The 23,144-nt window shown below is 40.5% G+C and overlaps 2 protein-coding genes across 2 annotated transcripts in view; one reads left to right on the top strand and one right to left on the bottom strand.

The window, feature by feature from the left end:
• Positions 1–2,330, bottom strand: part of LOC137985638 (puromycin-sensitive aminopeptidase-like) — a 32,476-nt gene extending 30,146 nt beyond the window's left edge. The window contains exons 1-2 of the mRNA XM_068833275.1: positions 2,055–2,330; positions 815–902 (exon numbers count right to left, since the gene is read on the bottom strand). Of these exons, the coding sequence (XP_068689376.1) occupies positions 815–902; positions 2,055–2,180 (214 nt within the window). The 5' untranslated portion in view covers positions 2,181–2,330. The remainder of the gene's footprint in view (positions 1–814; positions 903–2,054) is intronic.
• Positions 2,331–3,058: 728 nt separating this feature from the next.
• On the top strand, positions 3,059–22,766 carry LOC137985316 (flap endonuclease GEN homolog 1-like). Its single transcript, XM_068832905.1, has 16 exons — positions 3,059–3,562; positions 6,981–7,070; positions 7,856–7,942; positions 10,679–10,727; positions 11,729–11,864; positions 13,417–13,485; positions 15,053–15,089; positions 15,400–15,495; positions 16,078–16,128; positions 16,712–16,788; positions 18,220–18,331; positions 19,056–19,134; positions 20,318–20,346; positions 20,705–20,744; positions 21,375–21,426; positions 21,926–22,766. Exons 1-16 carry the CDS (start codon positions 3,206–3,208, stop codon positions 21,993–21,995), a joined length of 1,431 nt encoding a protein of 476 aa, XP_068689006.1. The 5' UTR covers positions 3,059–3,205; the 3' UTR covers positions 21,996–22,766.
• The last annotated feature ends 378 nt before the right edge of the window (positions 22,767–23,144 follow it).

Genomic DNA, 23,144 nt, shown 5'->3' with positions numbered 1-23,144 from the left:
CTCTATCACAAGGTCCAGCCTTCTCAAAATGTTTTTGGGGAGCAGGTTATAAGGAAAGTGGAGACGGTTTTGGTGCCAAAGGCACCCTAGCGAGTGTCCAAAGGGCGCAAGTTAGGCATATTCCCCAAGGAAATTTTTGAAATTTAGACACTCACAGACGCAATTTAGTGCAATCTGGGGGATTTAAAGTGACAAAATTCCACATATGGAATTGACACTTGCATGGTGTCTGATAAGAAATACTGCAATGTTACTTAAATAAACATATCACATGCAAGACGCAAAAAAATATTGCGGACACGAATTTGTACGTCAAACAAGCTTTTTTTCAAGCCTTTATATATCATCTCCAGTGACTTTACTTTAGAGCTAAAATTTTGTTGTCTGTTTTGTCTTTCTTTCTCACCTCGTTGTAATAAAAATAAGACATTTTCTGACTGGAAGAAGACGGTCAAACTTTCTGAGGAGGTTTTGAGAAGGCTGAAGGTCCCTTCTACGTTAAAACTTAATGAAATCCCTGAGGCAACATATTCAAGAACGAACAACCAACTTGATAGTGGACACGTAGCTTAGTTTGAACATTAAATGTTGGCTATGTGTCCACTATCATGAATTTTAGTAATCCATTTTATGACCAACAAGCCATGCAGCGACCTGTACATGTGAATTTTTGTATGTTTCTCCTGGGAAGGTAAATTGTAAACTGGTTAGAAAGGTTAGAAAGTTTTCCCCACTTTTGCCATGGTTGGGAGGTTTGTTACCAAGTTATTTAGCATATCATTTTCTTAAAATTATGATCATGTAAAACACATACTGAGATCTCTAGAGGTACATGTAAAACTGGCAGTCTTCACAGTTATATCCAGGCAGTTGATGATTACCTTATTTGTTTCCTCTATAACCTTGGGATTTAAAACAAAAACGGAAATGTATTTGAATCAAAAAGGTTTCCCCTGCAATCAGTCCACATTAAGACCAAGACCCAAATTGCTTAGTTTACATATCATTATAATAATCACTGAAGCAGAATTGAGAAGGACTCACCTAGCGTGAGGATTACTGTATATTAGTTTCCAAAAAAATGATAATAAATATATTAGTACACAAAAAAAATGGCTTGCTAATTAACTGCGCAATTCTGGCCCCTTAGCCTCATAAGAAGGATGTTTCTATCCTATATCTTGTATAACAGTGACTTAGCACACCTTTTTTATTGTGAAAAAATTATTCCTATGATGTGCCTTAGGGAACAGGAAAAGTCTTGGTAATAATGCACAGAATTTGAAATAGCTCACTTATTATTATTTGCAACTAATTACATGTAAGTATGAATAATCTCTTGGTACTTCTATCCACTGCAAAAGTTACTGCCCTGCATCAACCAAGGGGATGATGATTTATCTGGCAGAGGGTGATTTATCCACTGGTTAGCAATATCAATTGGATACAATCATTACATCCCTTACTGACATTTTCCATTTTGTTGGCAATTAATCCACCAATACCAAAGAAATATTGTTGGTGTCAAACTGTGCAAACCAGAACTTGTGAATTGCTGGTTATCAGAGATGTACCCTTCAAATACTAAGGATTATCGAGAAATTGTATCCTGGATCCTCCATGGTTGATTTCCAATTAATTGCACCTGAGATATTCGATTCCATTACTTGGGCAATAGACCATTTTACAGTTGTGTGCGCAGTTACCTCGCCTTCGAATGAAAGTGAGGCTGGAGTTGACCTTGCTTTGATAGAAACCGCACTGCTTTTCTTATGTTGATGATGTTGTTCTCATGCTAATAAGTAGGAATTTACATAAGAAAAGCTGTGAGGTTTCTATCAAAGCAAGGTCAGCTCCAGCCTCACTTTCATTCAAAGGCCAGGTAACTAAGCATACAATGGTAAAATGGTCTATTCGAGAATCCTAGCACAGGGTCCGGTCAGCAAGGGCCAATATTCCCGATTTTCCATGCAAAAGTTTCTTGATTGGCGAACGTGTTCAATACAGCAAAAATGTTTGTATGCAGTTCATATTTATTTGCTATTCAGCCATACCTCTACATCGATGACTTCTTTGCCAGTGAAAGTGAATTCCGTGAGATTTGGTTGCAAAGTTAAATTGTAATTCTTTGGAACAACGTTATTTGGAAGCCGCGCAAAATGTTTTTTGACTGAAGACATGGCTTTCTCAACTGACCTTACAAGACCAAAACTATTAAATTGAGGAATCAGTCTAGTTCCTAAAAGTCTGGAAGATACCTGGAGCGCCAGAACCAGAAGTTTGGTGGGAAGCTAAAGGTTAGCACAGAATTTCGCCCTTTTATGCGCGACACATTTGGAAGGAGGCTATTTCCAGTCTTCCCCAAAAACGCGACATCATACCGTGTAATATTGCGTGACAACTAAGCCAACGTCCGGAGCTAAATTTTCCTCACCAGAGAGAGGAAATTTTTCGTCAAACAATAATTTTATTTCAAATATTTTCTTGCCTTTTTGCAACAGAAGTTACTTCTAAAAAAGAGAGAGACAATAAAAAAGATTTAAGTTTATATCAAGCAGCATTCTCCGTTTACCATTTCACAGAAACGCGTTGCAGTCTTTCTGTCGTCAGTATTTAACAGCTTCTTTGTATGGCCTTGTTCCTTGTGATAGTGAAGAGGATGATGAAGATGATTGCTTTGTTATCTATCTCCACAGTGTTACTGCGAACAAACCGCCATGAGGTGAAATTTTTCAGAATCGTTTCCTCCTTTCTTTATTTACTTTTTAAATTTCAAGACGCCTTGTTTTAGTTCAGGCTGCTCACTGAGGCGAAAGCTTCTCTTTGGTTCAGTGAATACAACGAATATATAATGGAAAGATCTCGCTGGCTCTCGCAAAAGTCATGGTGAAACGTTGTCGTGACGGAAACTCACGTCGGAAGGGTCCTCTTGCCGTAACGCAACACGGGACATGTGCCATAGAACTGCTGTGGTCTGGTTTGTGTGGAAAATTTTCTAGATTGCGATCCTACTTAAATTTGTCTTCATCCCTTTATCATGGGTGTAAAAGAACTTTGGAGCATTTTAGAACCAGTGAAGAAGAAGCAAACGCTCCTCTTGCCGTAACGCAACACGGGACATGTGCCATAGAACTGCTGTGGTCTGGTTTGTGTGGAAAATTTTCTAGATTGCGATCCTACTTAAATTTGTCTTCATCCCTTTATCATGGGTGTAAAAGAACTTTGGAGCATTTTAGAACCAGTGAAGAAGAAGCAAACGCTCTCGGATCTGAGCAACAAGACACTGTGCGTAGATTTGAGTTTTTGGGTTTGCGAGGCGCTTCATGCGAAGGAACTTAGCAGTCATGTAAACAAGCCACATTTGAGAAATCTTTTTTACCGATTTTGTAACTTGACACGATTTCGCGTAAAGCTTGTGTTTGTCCTGGATGGCAAACCACCAGAACTGAAATGGGAAGCCATGAAAAGGAGGATTGAAGCCACAAGAGGGGGACCATCCCGAAATAATTCGGCAGAGAATCTTCGCATTGAAGGATCTTACTTTGCGGAGTGTGTTAGGGAGGTAAGTCTTAAAAGAAAAAGGTCTCTGTTACGTTTTCCTAGTTTGCCTGTTAAAGATTGTATAACAGAGATGTATTTATCACTTCTGACTCGGCGACACTCTGGGAAAATCCCACTGATCCTACCGCTACAACCTTCCGATCACGTATTCGAATTCTCTTCCACTGATCTGTTGAAGGAGCAAGCCATCAAGCACGGTTCAGATAATAAATGTCCTCTTGTACTTCTGTGACTTAGAATTGTCGAAAGATGGGAATTTGCAAGTGTATTAATAATTTCCTTGTCGTTAAATATTTCGGTTTCGAAGAGCTGTTCTTTATCCTGTCTTGCTTTTTTTAATACCAAAGGTTGTAATAGTATACCTATTAACCAACATCATTAGGCCGTCGCGTCAATCGCGGTTGATTCCTTGAACATAGCTTCCCCCTTCCCCCCCCCCCGACCCTGCCCCACGCTCCGCGATCCGCCACCTATAATTACTGAAGGTCTTCGGCCCAACCTTGGCAGAGATCCTGTGTGAATTTCTCTATTTACGTGGGATGCCCCCTGCAGGGCAGAACACCTTATAAAATGGGGCTCGTTTGTTTTTCCTCGTACCCACAAATTGTTACGTTTGTGATCATTGGCTAGTTTCGGTTTTCGGAATATTTTAGTGGCCGCATGTTCATTCTACGTCATCCAAATGTCATGGTGATACTACGTCATCCACAAGCCATGGTCATTGTCACCTTCGTGTTCTCTTCGTTTGTTTCCCGAAATCGGAGGTATACGAAAGAATTTCTAATGTCGATCGCCTGCAGCGGTTTCGCTAAAGGTTGAGTGTTGGCTTTCTATCTAAGCCATTAATTAGTACCTGTTACAGCTTTCATATGTCGTCATCTGTTTCGTGAAAGATATGTCGTGTTTTGTGGGAGTTTTTATCGGTCACACGACGTGTCAAAACTACCGTAGTACTACAGTGTAATAGCAACGAATGATCCCCCGAGAATTTAGTTTGTAATTCCTTTTTAATTGAATGGAGTCTTCATATTAACTAACTGGTAAAATATTTCATTGTTTTCCAAATTAGAAATTCAAATCATTTTTGTAAATACGCGCGATTAATTGATTGAGACAAAAACAACATACATTCTTTTTTTAAAGTTATTGTGTACCTTCAGAGTTTGTCCTCAGTGAAACGGATGTAGCGCTTTCCGATTACGTCGTAGGTATCCTAACCCTTGTATGAAATGTGGCTACTGGAATATTCCATTTATCATTGAAGAAAATGCTTTGTTTTTCTTTTCAGAGCACTATCGAAAGCGCTAACTAAAACTTTGAGCCACCGCGCGGAAAAAGCTCTCGTGGAAAAAATTTTTCGAATTGTAAAATTCCCCAAAACTAGGATGATCTAACCCGAAGGTTGTGGGTTCAATTCACACCTTGGTCAGAGTTTTTCTGTTTCCTTGTGTGGGCTCAATTTCATTAGTAGGTTTACATGGGTAGAATATAGCACTTCACATTACCCTCAAAATAGTTTAGTTTGTTGGAAATTTAATTGCAATCAAGCAAAGCTCTTTGATTGGTAATCCTTTCATTGTTATCTTCAAGGCAAAAATTAATGTTTATGAAAACAGCGCCTCAAGAAAAGCTTTTGTATCAGACGAACAAACTCCGCCCCTACACCTTTTCCCATAATTGGCCAATCAAGGGACACCATTTTTTTCCGGTCACACAAGTTCCAACGTTCCTCCAGCTTCATTGTGACTAATATTCTTCGGATTTTTGACACATGTTTTTGGAGTGGATCGGCCTTCATGCTAAACAGAAAAAGGACGCGCACATCGATCTCATCAAACACAGCAGCAGCAGAGAAAAATGGAGGCGGACCAACGCAAAGGCTTTCAAAAAAAGCGCAATGTAGGATGTGCGTAAAAACCATCGCAAGCAGATGGTGGCGGCGATATCAATATGCGGGCTTGTTATGTGAATCGTTTACATCATATTTTCCTTGTCATGTTGTAAGAAGACTATGGAAAATCTTTATCACTACAAGTGTGTTTATTCTAGTTCACCGGCTGTGTACTTAGAGAGCCTGATTTAGCACCTCTTGAATTCCCATGATTCTTCAGATGCTACGATAATTTATTGCGCCGATATGATAATATGATTCTCTGTCTTGATTCCGATAAACTCCACCATCACTCATATGCCTCTCTGTAATCCTTCCTCTATTTTCTCTTTTTCCTACCTCGGATATTCACGTGGCTTGTGGGTCTTCATTACTTCTTTCTTAAAATACTATTTAATGCCACAAAAAGTAAAATACGATGCTTTTAAATACAAACACCTCAAACGTTTGCGAGCGGAGACAATTACTTGATGTTTCCCGCGAAAAGCTCTCCGATAGTCTACATATGCTGTCAATCAAAATGAACTTTTACTTCCGGTGAAAAAGTATTTTACCAATATCTCTGGAAATATTTGATCTCCTTCCTTTTTTTTTTTTTTGCGATCGACAGGTGTGACCTTAACCTTAACTTAAAATCCAAAAAAATGGCAGAAATTTTTCTCCCTTGAATTAAAATGCCTCTGTATACTACCCTACGTATCTTTTCCTTTGCAAATGAAAATATCAACTGTAGTCAAATCAAATTGCTCAATTTTTTGGCTTTAATTTCAAGAACTTCAAGTTTCTTACCCCTACTTATTGTGCTTTTACCATTTTCCGTTTTCCCACAACAGTTGTACATTTAACAACACCCTCTCCAACTTATTCGTCTGTAAGACAGATCACACTGTACACTTTCAACTTGTCTAAACTGCAGAAATGAAAGAAGAAGTTTGAGCTGATACAACACCCGTGATATCAATAACAACTACAGCCTTGGACAAAATTGGTGAAACATTTTGCAATACCTTGCCCTCTCACAACGTTGTTTTGCCGAATGGGATCAGAAACTCGCGTGCAAACAACATTGTGAGGGAAGAGTGAGCCGCGAAGGTTTCACTCAGTTCTGTATATTCGTGTACTGTTCCAAGGGATTTTGTGACAGTGAGAGACTCGAGAAGAACTTTTTATTTACAGCCGCTGCCTGTTGCCTGCTTTAATTAGGTTATCCCACGTGAACGCCTAATTGGCGTCTTGTTTAATAATCAATTGCTGGCGCTTGCCTGCTGTCTTGATATCATGATAATCGTCATCATCATCATCGTCATCTCCTCTTTATTTACCCTCGGGTTGTTGAGTGGCTTGTGGTAGCTAGTATCTTGAAGCATCTACCCTCCCAACCACAATATACCACGGAGGACACACCACAACTTCTTCCACTGACAATAATTATTCAAGTCTGCATTATCACCAACACTTACGTTGCCCGGTCCCCAACAGAGTCCAACACAGCTCGGGCAATTTGTGTTAACTAATCTTTGTTTTCCAGTGCTGCACCCTCTTGGAACTTTTGGGTGTGCCATGTTTAAGGAGCGAAGGTGAAGCAGAGGCACTCTGCGCGTTACTAAATTTTCATCAGGTCAGTTGGATGGATGTTTTCTTGTAGACTGTCGCTAGCAATGCAACAGCTTCCAAACGACATGGAATTTTTTCCCTAAAAAGATTAATCTGGGCAGCAGTCAGTCGTCTTTCGTTTCAAGTTTCAAGGAAACGCATTCTGAATTAAACCTCCCAAAAGGTAAAATTGTTACCATTCGCGAAATAAGTTTTAATGAACTTTTTCGGTATGGTTACTGTTATTTTTGCTTAAAACTTCCAAATTTCCCTTGACACGTAGCTTTACAAACCAAGGAAGCCAAAGAGACATCATCCTCGTCCCTAAAGCCCTCCGTTTTTGTTAGTCACATGACCAAAGGAAATGGAGGGCTCTGGGGACGACAGTGATGGGGGCCATGAAGTCACGTGCAAAGCTCCTTACCAATTAGTTGCTATCCTTTCTGTTCGGTGTTTTCATTTGGATTGTTACACGATTGATCCAAAAAGATACTTTAAGCATCAAGCTTTAAATAAGACCGTGTATCAGCAAAGGTTCTTTCCTTTATTTGTCTATAAAGCAATATCATGTACCTTTTTGGCACGAGAGCCGGCATTTATAAAGACCGCAAAAGTCTCTTTTTCGTGTTTTGTCACGCAAGGGAAAGAAACGACCGAGAGGGGTTTGGAGAAGAGCTTTTGGTCGTTTCTCTCGATTGCGTGACAAAATACAATTGACTGAAAAAGCTTGCAGCTCTACTGCTAGCAGTGTAGCGTTTATGGTTATACTGCACACAGCATGAAAAAAACCTTCTCTGGTTAATTCCATAGGTTGTGGATGGTTGTATAACTAATGATGGGGATGCCTTGCTGTATGGAGCAAGGACAGTCTACAAAGACCTCTCTGCCAGTAAAAGGGTCAGTTCAATGTGGAAAAATCAAGAAAATGATCTCAGCGCCGATATCGATGTCAATGACAGGGGGGTTAGGGACGACATGGACGTAATGAGTGTTTATGCAACAGTGTGCACAAACAGTGTGTGTTTGTGCAGGCAGTGTGGCCCAGTGGTTAGGGCGCTTGCCTTGAGATCCGGAGATCCCGGGTTCAAGACCCGCTCTGACCACTCGTTGAATTTGATCCTTGTAGTCCCTGGTTCAACTTCCCAGCTGCACTTGTAAATAGCCAACTGGTTTGCCTCCGGCCAGTTGGGATTCTTAACAGTTGTAGTTGTTGTGTTCTGTTGTTTCGTTGATTCATTGGCCCTGAAAAGCCCCTATGGGGAGAGGTCAATTAAGTATGTATGTATGTATGTATGTATGTATGTATGTGCTAACTCGCAAGCGAGACTTGAATCAACTTTGCTTCGTCTCAGCTTTTCCAACATTCTAGTTCCCAGATCCCATCGTTCCCCTCAGCCGGCGGGGCCTTGGGGAGAAGGGCTCTGTAGACATGAAATTCAAATTTTGTTCATTGTTTAGTTTGCAAAAAATATAATATTGAACCGAAAGTAAAGTGGCCGATGTGGCGCGGTCGGTTGGTAAAATAATCAGAGTGTCTTCGTTTAAAACTACGCTATTACTTATTGTTCGACATAAAGGAACACATTCTGTAGGCTTCACGTGAAGAGTCTTTAAATGTAATGCTTCTGGGCGCCGCCATTTTTAATACTTTTGACGACCAGGAGCCTATCACTAGGAGCGAACAATGTCACGGCGCTTTCACAGACCGATTTATTTTCAGATTGAATTTTCCGCGGAGTAGACTCCCTCAGGAGTCAACCCATTCTCTACCTTGAATCAACAATTATCGTTAATTGGTAATTTGCTCTGAATTTAGGGCAGGTACAAAACACAGGTCACAGATTTCTGTTTTACCAATACAGACACAAACCTAAACATTCATTAAAGCTAACCAAGAGAAAGTGAGGGAGAGAGGGAGGGTACGGACGATGGCCGGGATATGTGGATTTCACAAAAATTATTTTTAGATCGTTTAGAGAGTCGGTTTCCCGACTTTTTTCGTCAACAAACCGCAATTCCACTCGGAACGCCATTTTGAATTCTCTGACTTTGCGGACGTGTCAGGAAACCGAATTGGGTTTTCGTGACGTCTCAAAACTGACATATCCCAAGGGCTAGACTGGGCGACTCCCTCTCTGTCTCCTTAATTTTCTCTTGAGCCATCCTCAGTAGAAATAAAACGTACACGGCGGAAATGACCATAGTGAACAAACTTCGCATTATAATTAAAACATATACTGTATTTTGAAAACTGGATGTTTCGTATGTAGCAACATACTGAAGTTGAAATGGCCGAAAACGGCTAAGGTTAGCCAAGGTTAGCTTTAATTAAAGTTTAGGTTTGTTTCAGTATTGGTAAAACAGAGACCTGTGACCTGAGACAACAACAACAACAACAACTTTATTTAAGTGTCAATGGATTTAGCACAAGAGCACTCTAACGAAATTTGCTCAAATCAAATCTGAATTGATCTGACGCTGAATTTACTATTATCGTTAATTTAGAAGACTGAAGGCTTGATATGAATTATGGGAAATGTCATATATTTTTTAAAAGACAACCTAAGTGTATGGACTAGGGAATTGGAATGATCATTAACCTTTTCACCCAGCCACTTGACCACCACACCGCCGGCGTGGCTCGGAGACATTATTTTTGCTAAAACACTATTTAATAATGCTGTATTATCACTCGGCAAGAAACAATATTAAACACTGCAAAAGGTCGGTTTTCAAACTTCACGACCAAACTAAACAATTCAAAATCAAAGCGTAGGCTTAAATTATTAATCTAGCTTAGACCTAATTACTCTTCAGCACCGATATTCTATGGAAGACTTAAATAGATGTTTTTTTGATATTGCAGTGTCTTAATCTTCAGTGGTAAAGTGGAAAGAAGCGGTTCCAATAGAGTCGAAACTCCGGGTTTAAATTCAATCCACGGATATGATATTTCTTTTCTTATTTTCTCTGCTACCTTAAGTCCTGGGACACCGTGTCCTAAATTAACGATAATAGTAAATTCAAAGCAAATTACGAATTCACGATAATCGCTAATTTAGAGAAGAGATCATGTTGTTCTCAAGAGCCCTTCGTTTTCTCGTGCGAAGACTCCGCTGGCTAAGAGAAACGATGGAATCTGGGAACGAGAATGCTATTTCAAACTCTTGTGTATTTGGTGGCAACGGCAGCCCATGGTGTTCACGTCCTCCACTGGATCTTCAATTTGGTCATCCTACCACGTTGACAGGACGAGAATGGCAAAAGACGTGCCCCATGTAAAGCGCATGCGCGGGACATGCGGAGGCATTGTTTTTCCTCTATAAACCGGTTTCGTTTTTTTTTTTATGTACTGGATTCGTTTTGATGTTTACACAAAAACATAAATCCGATACTAAAGCTCCCATGTTCTCCACGAATTCGGAACGTTATGAATCCGGACTTCACGCAAAGTGGAAAATTTGTACTGATCCAAATGCTTTGAATCCGGACTAGTGTGCTTGAGTAACCAAATAATAAGTCAGGGCATTTCAAAAAGGGTGCTGTCTCAGTTTTTGACTTTGTTTTGTTTTTTGTTTTATTCCTCCGTGCATAACGTACATTTATCTGTTATCACTTTATTTTGTTCTGCAGAATAGTTGTGTGTTCTGCTACAAAATGGATGATATTGAGCGTGACCTAAGTATGTATCCGGAAGCAAACGAACCGCCCCCCATTGAAAGGATGTTCCTTTGTTTATATTTATGGCTGGTTTACTCTGACTACACAAATACAGAAGTCCATCACACAGAAGAACCAGTCGATCTCTCTCATTTGGCCCACTTTGCCCGTCACATTACGGTATTACCTCAATTTAGAATACAGGTCCCGCCAAATAATGTCCAATCAGGTTGAATCTGATGACCACAACACTTCTGATTGGTCTATAAAACCAGGTAGCAACGCGAGGGATTGCCCGTGCTAAATGCAAAATAGTAGTAGCTGTTCTAAAAATAGATAATACCGTAAAGTGATGGGCCGCATTCCATGTAAGATCGACATTTCTGGGTCCGGTTGTTCAAAAGCCGATTAACGCTTATCCCAGATTAAAAATTAACCAAGGAGTTTATTTCTCTACTCCCACATGCTGCTCAAAGCTGATACTCGGCAAAACTTTACATTAGAGGAAGTCAATCTTGAAAAACAAAAATAAGCAAAAAAAAACTTTCACCAAAAAGTTGAAAACATGAAAGAAAAGTTTACCCTAATCCTGGATTACGAACAACCCGGCTCTGAGTTGTGCACAAGGTACTTACGCATGCGCATTACCTTGTTGTTAATTGGTGTCTCTTGTCCTAGCAAAAGGTACTACTTACCAGTGCGTTACTCGACTTTGCTTGAGCTTATCCCTGCGTCATATGTGAATGCCAGCCCATATCGATTTTATATCAGAATTTTTCAAATAAAAATTTTTGATATCCTTGGCAGGCTTAAAAAGATAGATAAAGACCTTGCCTGTTCCGGTGCGGGTGACCTTCACACATAACGTACGTTAACTGTGCATTGCGTGTTCTCTCTGCTGTGATCTGTGCTGTCCCGTCTCGTCCCATCCCGTCCCACCCACCCGTGTGGTGGGGACATTAAGAGGGATTCGTAGAACAGGACTTTGTCTGACCATCTCCACCGTTTTCTATTTGTACATAGGTCTTAATAGGGATAATTTGGTAGCTTTTGCAGTACTAGTTGGGTGTGACTATCTTCCACATGGAGTTCAAGGAGTGGGAAAGAAAAAAGCCATGGAACTCATATCAACTGTCAATCACAGCAGCTTATTAGACAGGTGAGTGCAATGGGATAATGAAACCTAAATGTACTGAGGGCAATTTTAAAAGGGAAGCTATAAACTGGTTTTCTCGGTAAAACTTTCAACAAGGTTATGGATATTACGCTAGGGATGCCATATTGGAGTGCCAAACGATTCCCCAGGGGACTAAGGCCGGCTGTCGCTAAAGACCGAAGCTCAAGGACGGACAACAACACCCAAGACACAGGTGCTATCCAGACTTATGCATACTTTTTGATGCGTTTTCGCATCCACACAAAAACGCTGAGAACACACTGGAATTTTTCGAAAACGGTTTTAAAAGTGGAGCGTTTTTAAAAGGCAGCGTACGTTTGAAAACGCGCCAGTTTAAGTGTGGACAAGAGAAAACGGAGCCCTTTAAAAACCATGACGTCCAACTCTGGGAGTTGAAAACTTTTCAAAACACATTTGTGCATGTGGCTAGGTGAATGCTTTGTTTCACTGATTTTTAGCATTGTAGTGTGGATAGGAGAAAACGATAGCGTGGACGAAAGTAGTTTGCTTCGTTTAAAAACGTGTTAATGTGGATGAGGCCTCAGAAGGTTTTTAATCATTAGAACCGTTTGTTCGGACAATGGACACTTGCTAACAACAAGTTAATATGCATGCGTATGTTGTTTGTGGTTATCCTGGCGTCGTTAGTGAAAACCAGCCTTGAAGGAACGACAGTGGCAAGGACAAGGAAATCCTCAAATCTTCATATTACATATGAAAAATAGGTAGTCGAGGACTACATGTGGCTACTTCTGTGGTGTAAAATTAAAATTGGGCATCATTCCTTTGATCATTTGAACAATAACAAGCATCGGTGTCGATTGAACCCCGACCGTGCGATTCCGAACACTATGCGAAGGTTAGGACTACTAACACTCACCCTTACGAAATGCCAACACGAGTGGCTACTCCCGACGAGTAATAGCAACAAACAATAATACTTTTGCATGCTCGACATGTGTGTTTTGCAATTTAATACTTTTCTTTGCCGTTCCCTTCAAAACAACAGAGAACTTAAGCAAGTACGACGACGACGGCTACAAGAACACCACAAAACAATAGAACTTAACATTTTCCACCTTCGCTCGTAATTTCTTTTATCATTCATCCTCGAATTTTTTTAAAATTTATATTCCGTTAGTGCACTTTTAAAGAGCTGTGTTGACTGTGGTGAGAGCACTCGCCTGCCACCAATGAGGCCTGGGTTCGATTCCCGAACTCGGCATGACATGCGGATTGAATTTGTCGGTTCTCTACGCTGCTCCTAGACTTTCACAAAGTCCTTCGTCGTCACGCGGTTTGTTTTGTCAAGTACGAAGGACTTTGCTCCGAGAGGTTTTTCTCCGGTACACGGGTACTCTAGCCGGACATATTTCCTGGGGAGAGAAACGACTGCCGGAAATACGTCTGCGTTCGCAGGCTATGGGTACTCCGGTTTTCCTCTCGCATCAATAACCACCATTTGAATTGATTTTACCCTGCTTTGTAGTCTCTCCCATTCGTAAAGCTCTCATAACTTTTGTCGTTGTAACAGGTTTGATGAATGGACGAAGGAATCATGCGAGGATGATAGTCTTTCAAAAATAGAAAGGAAAATCAAAGGGTAAATACAAATAAAGTCGATGGAGAAGATAGACTTCATTACTAAATTACTCCAAACTGGCTTGATAGCTTAGTTGGTAGCACGGTCACGGGTTCGAATCCCCCTTCAATCCTGGACTTTTTCAGGGTTGCTTTCAACTGCAATACAATCATCGGTACAATACAATACATAATTGACCACTCTCCAAAGGGGCTTTTCAGCGTCAATGAAACATAATCACGACAGAACAGAACATTCAACAACAACTGTTAAGAATTCCAACTGACCGGAGGCAAGCTACAATCGGCGTCAAAATTGTTGAGACACTCTTATCCTTTAGAGTCGATTTCAAGCTCGGCGGCGCAAATGGCCCCCTCCCCCGCACCCCCGGGACAATGTTGTGTTTTTCTGTTTTCTACGAGCCTTGTCGACAGCGGTACAACATTGATTAGGGTGGGGGAGGGAGGGGTATCCCGGAAACGTACTTTCTGGACAAGTTTCCTTTGCAAACAATGAATGTGTCGTTGCCAGTGTGCTCTGTTGGCAAATGTCTCAACTAATTTTGTCGCCGATTGTAGTTGGTTATTTAAAAGTGCAGCTGAGAAGTTGAACCAGGGATTACCGGGAACAAATTCAACCAGTGGTAAGAACGTGTCTTGAAACCGGGATCTCTCCGGATCTCAAGGCAAGCGCCCTAACCACTGGGCCACACTGCCGGCTTAAGTTGAGTCGCTTGTCTGACTGTGATGATATCTTTTTAACTTTCATCTCACATCCATTCCTCAAATTACATTTATTCTAAAAATCATTCTCTCGGATATTGAGTTTCTATCGATCGTTCTGATTGGCTCCTTAAGTCTCGGCGATTAGCATCGGGGTATTTTACCAAACTGGAAATCTGTGACGTACGGAAACCGAAATTTCCAAGTATCCAAACGTTCAGAATTTATTATATAGATTTAGCAAAGCCTAAAAGCGAGCTCTCGGGTTATTCATTCTTAATAAAGTTAACCTTGCTTGAGCCTGCGATCCAATCGTACCCAGTTCTTGGTCAGCGGTCAACTAAAAAAAAAAACAGCTGACCTCGATGAGCTCTAAACTTAAGCTCGCGATATGGTCACGTGATATTGGCCACATTGTCATACATGGAGAGGTTGACGGTCGTACGGTGACCAAAACCAAATTTTATCGCACAGATGTGTTACCACTTACCCATGATGCTCCACGCGCGCGTCTTCAATTATTCCATTCGAACTTGTTGGATATGGGATTGATTAAAGGAACTCGGCGCTAACTGCCGCGCTGGCTACTTACCATCTCATATCCAACGCGTACTCATGGAGTTTTAGAGTGGTATCCTTGACTTCATACATTAAACTATTTTTCATTTCTTATTCGCTTTTGGCAGCCTCTCTGTGCATTTTGGTATTTGACAACCATAACAAGAAGCCGGTCATTTCGACACTTTGATTGTTGAAAGCAGTGATATTACTGTTTATTAAAGTAGTCTCTGGCCTACAAGCAAACACTTTGATTATGATAATTCATTAACATTTTAATATCAGTCTCCCACGCTCTCAACTTGCAGGAAAGCTCTGAAGGACAACGACTTTGCGCGTCGCAAGGTGAATGTCATTTATCCATTGTTTGTTTACATTACTAAGAGAATTGCATTTGGAATAATTAAAGAAAGGCGCTATATGTAACTGCGGGATAACTTGAAGAAAGAAACGGTTGCGAGTATGCGACAGTATATCATATTGGTTGCGCAAATTAGAACGGTTTTCATTGATCATGAGTCGTAGAATTGAACCCAGTGTAATTTCTCTAACTAGTCACAACAGAAAACTGGAAACTGCTTGATGCAGTGAATGTGTTTGTTTGCCCAAAAACAACTAATGCCTTGCTTGCCCGATTTTGTCCTAATTTCTCCAGGCACAGGTTATAGAGGAATATTATCGTTATACAGAATCTAAAGAACCTCCTCAAGTTTCTTTTAAGACCACGAGCCCAGACCTAGCAAGACTACAGGTGAGAATGATGCAATAGTGGAGTCTCGTCCTCTCAGAATTCGTCCGGTTTTACAAGCCGCCATATTGATTTACAGCCTGGTGTGAGAATTCTTATGTTCTACCTCTTAACTGAATGGACTCTTCAAATTGCTTCAACTCGAGAAAAAAGATGTTGAAGGACTAAATTTGATTCAAGGCGCTTTCAACAAGCTTTCGACACTCTTTACCCTTATAACAATATTTTACGAACTGTTCAAATGCACCCAACATTTGGTTCAGCAAAGTGTTGAATGCATGTTGAAGCAAACGTTGAAACCTTTTTTGAACGTACCTTGACACATCATATAGAGTGGTTCCACTTACAGTGTACGTTAGCAGCAGCCATGTTTGTGTAAACCGAAACAAAGGAAATGTTTGCATAAGAAGAAGGAATCGTTTGAAAAGCCAAAATGTCTATGTGCACTAGCCTAACCGCCGTGTTGTCACCTGAAAACAGGTTATACAATTACATTTCTCAAATTTGCCTGCCTAAATCGACCATCCTTGAAATGCTTCCTTTGCTGGTTTTGTTAACATGAATTTTCTCTGTATAATTTTTCAGGAATTTTGTCAGAATAATCTACGTTGGTCAGCAAAAAAAGCCCAAGAAGAGGTACCAATTCTTGAATTGTCAAAGGGGCTGTGTCACGGCGGTGGAGTTAATTTTGTCTAGTTTAACCAATTAGTCGCCCCTACTCGTTAAACAACAAAACTCAAAGCTTCGTTAGGCTTAATAGTTTTCAAAACCCAAATTGCAATCCATTTTAATCTTCTTCAAATTTGCCCTTCCCTACCTCATTTTGTATTTGTTGTTTTATTCAAACCTTCCTTGGATGTTTTGAGTGGTCATTTTCGCGTTTCGCTTGATAAAGTTTCTTGGGCAAAACTCTTGGGAAAAATTCCCAAGTCTATTGGTCCTTCTCTCCCCCATACCGATGTTGATAATGTGGTGAAAAATACTGTGCAAGCCTTTAGCCCAACAAGTTTTCTCCAAGAGTACTAATGCAATTCCCAGCCGCGGAATTTAAAGAAAAAAAACTATGAGAAGGCGGATGAGAAGGCGAGCGAAATGGGGGAGCTTTCTTTTTTGGCCTCGTCCCAGCTTTTGCGCTGCCTAATGCCCTATACATTAAAAGACGTAAAACCCTTTTGCTAAAACACAGTCTAGTCGTTCTTTTTTGTCTCTCTCACTAAAGGTTCTGCCATTAATCACAAATTGGCAAATGACATCATTAATTGAACAAAGCAGCGAAACACTTGTTCAGCCGCAGAGGTAAGAGAGCTTTTGAAGGAGCGTTCAAGAGCGCGAATTTGCTGTTTCTCTATCTTTAGTTCAAAACCCTTCGTACAATCCACTTATGGTTTCTTCGCCCACACTGTACAACACGACCAAGATAGAATAATCGCGAAATCCCTAATATAGCGCTAAGTTATATTTTGAAGTGACGTTGTCCCGGTATAATCCTTGTCGTTTCTTAAACTCTCGATTGTGTGAGTGTGGCTTACGCGCTAGCGCTCAGCTGAAAACCCTTTTCAGTCTTCTATTGTGTGTGGCTTACGCGCGTGCGTCTCAATTCGACTCTACAGCGTTTTTTCAGTACTGTTGTAGTTGTTCTTAACCATGTGATATTTGATTTTATTTACTTATCTTTTTTCTTACTAAAGTGGAGTGCCTGTGCACTAATTTGCTAAATCAGTGCACTTCCACTGCAGACAAAACCCTTTACATCTTGCTCGGTTAAAAATCGCTTTGCTTGTCCACACACGTTTGATGTCAATTACACCCTTTCCAAGTCGTACAAGAAGTCAAGGAGACATTTCCCATTCAGTTGTCGACCCACATTTTTTCTTCGACTCTTCGACCTTGTTCCAAGGGAATCTCAATTTCTCCTAGAATCGTATAACATCCCAATCGATCAAGAAGTCTACGGGACTTCTGATTCAGGGAATTTCCCATTCAGGGGAATTTCCCCGCGTTTTCCGCCTTAGGGGCCGATTACATGAGCCGGGCCAGCCCGGTCAGCCGGGCTTGTCAGGTTTGCCTGGATGTCCTTCAGCCCGGTATTACATGAGGTGAGCCAGCCCGGCTTGGGTTAAATTTAGAATATGTCATGTGAAAAAAGATAACAACACCAAGAGGAAGTGTAGAGACGTTTGTCTCGCTAAATTGTTATTAAAATTCACAATTTTACAATTTAAAGAAGCCTTATGGCTTGCTATCCTATTTATCCTTAATTGAAACATAAAAAACGACTATTCCGTGGGCCATTTCATTTTGCTCTAAAGTGGAGAAATGTGGTTACAAATGGCTGGCCCGCCTAACCCGGCTGTCCAAATCTCAGCCCGGTTAGCCGGGATCCCGGCATCGTAAAACCGGGATCTCGGCTAACCGGGCTCATGTAATCGCAAACTTGGTTTTGGAGTTTTTGTCAGACATGCCTGGATCTCGGCTAAACGAGCCAGCCCGGCTCATGTAATCGGTCCCTTAATTGGACACTTGAAACAAATGACACCATAACAATAATTTGTATAGCACAAATTCCATACAATGTTCAAATGCGCTTCACAATAAAATAACACAATGCTTCAATAACCGTCTTTATCATATCAGTAAGAGCGCATGCAAAATGGCTACCTGCACCGTTGTCAAAATAGGTCAGGTTCTGCTTCTACTGTTGTCTAATAGAAATTTCATTTCTCACAGGATTGTGAAATGTGGAACAAAGGATAAAGTCGAATGCTACGACATCGAATGGCAGAACGTAAAACTTGGTGACTCTTTCCCGCTCACGTTCGAGACTACCGAGAGGAGAGACGTACGTTAATATTATTATTTTTATCTGTTATTGTATTGACTGTTCATTGCTACACTTCGAGGAAGTCAGTAGCCCTTTTTCGCGCCTTTTTAACCAACGAGAGACAAAAACCAAAACCAATCGCAAACGTACATTTTCCCGCGCTTTTAACACGTTACATATAATTCCTTTTAATTTTGATTGGTTCATTGCTCTGTTTGCGTTGGTATGATTGGTCAGAGTAATTACTGCGCCCAATGATTGGCTTAAAAGAATGCATCGCGCCATATTTCAAACATGTAGAAGCAAAAACAAAGGCAACCGCGATTTTCACGAGTGGATTTTCCCGCCTTTTGAACAAATTGAATTTACTGTTTTGACCGCCAACCATTTGGCCATTTGCCTCTTTTCTCAACCCTTTCTTGTAATAAAGACTGTGTTGGACGATAAAAAACCCATTCACTGTTTGAAATGTTCATGGAACGCCCTCAGAGTCCCTGATCTTGTTTCCCTATTTGATTTTCAGCTACCTTACAAGCGGTATGGCCAAAGTTCTATTGTAAATTACACCTGATAATTCTGAGAGGAGTGGCGATCACCTGCATTTCTTTTTACTTTACGTCACTATAATTTTGATTGGCGCCGCGTGTTGTGATGTTACGTCACTAAATTGACTTTACTGTCGTTATTTAAAGATAACTGTCTTGAGATGTATTCCGCGTTATTTCCTTTGTTTCAAATGCAGCTTTTTCATCAAGTTTACCCCACTCATGTAGCTGAATTTGAAAGTGCAGAGGAAGCCATCAATTCCGCTAAGAAGTCCAGTGAGTTTAACAATATTTTAGTCAATGTACTTTCTTAAATATTACCCAATATTTTAGAGCAGTGCATTCACAACGGGCAGCCCAAGAAACCGCTGACAACGGCAACAATGTCACCTCAAAATATCCATTTTTTTAAACAATTCACGAGGCTGACAAATCTTTGTAAAGCCCACGCAAGATCTCTGTGCATTTACAATGGCTCGCTTACTTGTGATACCCATCTTCCACTCAAATTAATCTCCAACAAATTCGCGTTAACTGAAATTACCTCGCGGCTATTCAAACATGCAACAAGTGGACAAAACGGTGGAGACACTTACCCCTTCTCAGGAATGTTAGGAGCCCCCCCCCCCCCCCGCCCCCTCCTTAATCTTACTACCCCTCCCTCCTAACAATGTAATTTTTTTATCGCCAAGACTTACGTTTTCAGTTACCAAGATATTGAATAAGGGAGGGGGAGGTGGTGGGGGGAGTGCAAAGGAAAAATGTGACCTTAAGTAATTGTGGTCTTTCCGTCTCAACTACTTTTGTCGCTCAGTGTGTGTCTTATTCATAAAAAGTGTGTCAATTACCAAAGAGAGAAACTAGGCTGGTATCATTGATCAGCGCTCAACTCTGGGAACGTTTTCCAGAAAGCTTTTCAATTTGGATTACATTTTACGTTGTTTTGCAGAGAGCTGCAAAGAAAATATAATAAATATTTGCAGTTTTGTAACGTTCTCATTGCCGCTTTCCAAGCTGGAAACTTGGGCGAATATGTGTTTTGGAGAACTAAATTTGTATGATTTGTTGACTAATAAGAAAAACCAGAGAATTAATTAAATTAACACTCAGAAACTCACGCAAGAAACAACTGACACCGTTAACCAATCAGAAGGTAAAGCAAATTCGTGTAGCCGATCTCAACAGAGGCGGGAAAATGCCTTAAAGAGATTTCATTGGTTCTGGTCTGTCATCTTATTGTGTGACACGAATTTAGCTGACCAATTACCTTGCAAGGCAACTTCTACAATCAATGATCCAGAATTCCTAGTTATGAACTCTTGTTGTTGTCCACTTCAAGTTAAAACAGGGGCTCGTTTCTGAATCGAAATGTTCGTTTCCCTTGGTTGCGATAACTTAATTTGAACAGAAAATAGTTGAAAGTAGCCTTGCAATGTAACATCGTATATCTCCTTTGTAGGCCGCAAAAGAAAACAAAATGCTGCAAAGGTGAGCTGTATTTTGTTCTTCACACTTGTTTGCGCACTGGCCTTGTGCAACGCGACCTGGGACCGATCCCCTTACTGGGTCTTTGTGGATGGCATTTCTCCGCTCTCGTCGAAACCCAAACATTTAATTTACTTTGCTTTCAGTTGATTTATAGTCCCTCAATTGGACGAGGACACTTTGCCCTTTGTTATATGAAATTGAGACTGTAATTAAGTAACCAGACGAGTTATGAAACATTTTTCGTTAATTCTTGGTTCTGCACCCTTTACCTTCCTGTTTTACTTTATCTGAAACATAGACGTTTTTACCTCGAAGTCTCTCCAACCTGAACGTGTTCACTCTCTTTTCGTTTCTCTAGGAGTCCAACAGAATAAGAAAAAACCGACGTGGAAATCCAGGTCAGGAAATACGGGGAAGTTACCTGTTTGGAAACCTTCTTTTCCTTATTCAAATGTGCCCAGCACTTGAATAGAAGAGCCCCTTTGTTTCGTCAGCCATTAACCCGTTCAATCCCAAGATCAAAACCTACATTCTCCTAACTAGTACCAAAGATTTCTCTATTGGGTAGTCATGAGAATTTGGTGTTATATCAAGATCACACTTTAATCTTCATTCTCAATACCTGACTGACATTTCATTGAAATTGTGAGGACAATTTACTTGCTGATCACTCCTGGGAGTCAGAGGGTCTAAGACTCTGGTTGGCGTTAGTGACGTCATCTATATCGTTGTCATAGTGACACTTCGTGTGACGTCACTGACTGTTGTTAATGTCGAACCAGAGGTTTATTGGCTGTTGAAACAATAGAGAGCTTTAGCATCGTGTTAAAGAGAAACGGGGAAACAGCAAACTTCAAGCGGCTGCTTCTCGAAAAAGCACGAAAATTCTTTTATTCCAAGATCCTCTAACTTGTCTCTCTTTTAGAGACGTTTTTCGATATCTTTTTATAACGTGCAAAAAATGAGCCATCGTAATAAGTGGGAATTGACATTCCAAACGACAGTATCACAAATTTTATTTTTTTCAGACGGAGTTCATGATCAGGGGCAACCGTTTATAGACGAAATGCTGAAAAAAAGGTAAATCTTTGTTTTCATTTTTTCGTTACGGTTGCATACCTTTCTGATAAGTTTCCTCACTTAGCTTGTGTACAGGATTTGGTGTCTCTGTGGCGCACAGGAAAGAGAGGGAATGTGGCGAGCCAGTCTCACATTGTTACTGCGCTTGCGCTCTTTGTGCCTTTATCCAGGCTTTCGCGAAACCGCCATTGAATCGAGAGTTGACGCCAGAATGTGCTAAAGACTTGCCATTTTAATCCCAAAACGCATGTTCTTATCTGCGAGTCTTTCGCCAAAGCTATAGACCCTTTGAATAAATGGCGCCCAAATTTGAGTAACAATACTGTATACATCCTTAGCCTCGTGCTTATGTTTCAAGACAAAAGATTTTTCTCATGAATGTGAGGCTAAGGATGTATCAAGTATTGTGCTTCAAATTTGGGCGCCATTTATGCAAAGGGTCTATGTATAAACGTATGGGCTAATTTCTCTCACTCATGATTCCTTTTGTTCATTTTAGGAAATCTACCCAAGGAGGCAAGAACGCGGAAAGTGACAAACCGATAGAAATAATAGAACTTTCAGACTGAACGTTTATTTTTTGTGGCAAACATGAAACTGGCAGTCGATCCCAATCGTCGACAAAACGTTTTAACGCCATGGCGCCCAGCTTTCTGCAACAGCGGACATCCATCCAGAAAAAAAAGGCAAAATATTGGAGGGTTCGCAAGGGGCTCATTTTGCAAGCATGCGATGTTTAATTACGAACTGAAGACACTGACACAACATCAGCTTTTATAATGTAAAGGCTGCTGCCAGAAAAAAAAAAAAAGATGAGTAAACGAAGGCGATGTGCATAGCAAAGTTGCATGGTTCTTCGAAGAGGAAACAAAATAGTACCACCAGAAGGTTCTGATGAGCAAGAGATGGTCCTGAAATGGAAGAAAGCAATTGAAACTTGATGAAAATCAACCTTTTTATTTTTTAAAAGAATTTTAATACACGTCACTATTTTTGAGAATACGTACCAGTTCTTTTAATTTACCACTGTCTAAAATACAAGGCAGGCTTGCTTTTTCCTGGCTGATAAATTAAACTTTCGAGAAAAAGAGGAAGAAACTGACATCGCTACAGTAGTAGCGATGATCGTTTATGTCAAATTCAGTTCAGCTCGTGGCAGCAAATAAGTCACATCGTTATTTTCTGGTATTGAAATCATTTTCGGCGTATTTTTTTGCAACAATTAATTGTTTTTAAAACGGTTCTTCAGTTTCTTGTTTCCCGAATCATTTTTTGGCTTTGTCTTCCCTTGAAGATCTAAAAAGCAGAACACGTTTTGAAATACATTAAAAAATAACAACAATAACAGTAAGGGGCAAACGTGTGATCCCTTAAGACAGTGATAATAATTTACATATTCGTAATCAAATGCGAAGAAATTTGGAGTTAATGCAAAATTCGATGGCCTTGACAAGGCCAAGTATGCTGACCGATTGGAAGCCGGCTTATGTCTTGTGTGAAATGAACAACTGTCGTAAAATCACCTCAATATCATTTCTCGTCCAGCCACGTGCTTATCTTGTTCGATTCACGTGCTAGCCACTTGCAATTGAGGCGAATGGTCTCTAACGATTGCTGGATGGTTCTCTCAGCTGAAGGGTGGATTGTTTGGATTGTTTGGCGTACGGCCGAATATTCATAAGATTCTGTTTTCGATACGAAACGACAGCAAGGGATAC

The sequence above is a fragment of the Montipora foliosa genome, chromosome 14 (assembly GCF_036669935.1).
Source record: "Montipora foliosa isolate CH-2021 chromosome 14, ASM3666993v2, whole genome shotgun sequence".
In the NCBI taxonomy this organism is placed as follows: Eukaryota; Metazoa; Cnidaria; class Anthozoa; order Scleractinia; family Acroporidae; genus Montipora; species Montipora foliosa.
The sequence above is the reverse complement of the archived record's forward strand: the minus strand, read 5'-3'. Positions and strand labels throughout refer to the sequence as shown.

Coding starts and splice junctions, on each gene's coding strand:
- LOC137985316 (XM_068832905.1), top strand. CDS start 3,206: ATGGGTGTAAAAGAACTTTGGAGCATTTTAGAACCAGTGAAGAAGAAG. Junction 15,090..15,399: donor ACGACTTTGCGCGTCGCAAG/GTGAATGTCATT, acceptor TAATTTCTCCAG/GCACAGGTTATAGAGGAATA. Junction 15,496..16,077: donor CAGACCTAGCAAGACTACAG/GTGAGAATGATG, acceptor ATAATTTTTCAG/GAATTTTGTCAGAATAATCT.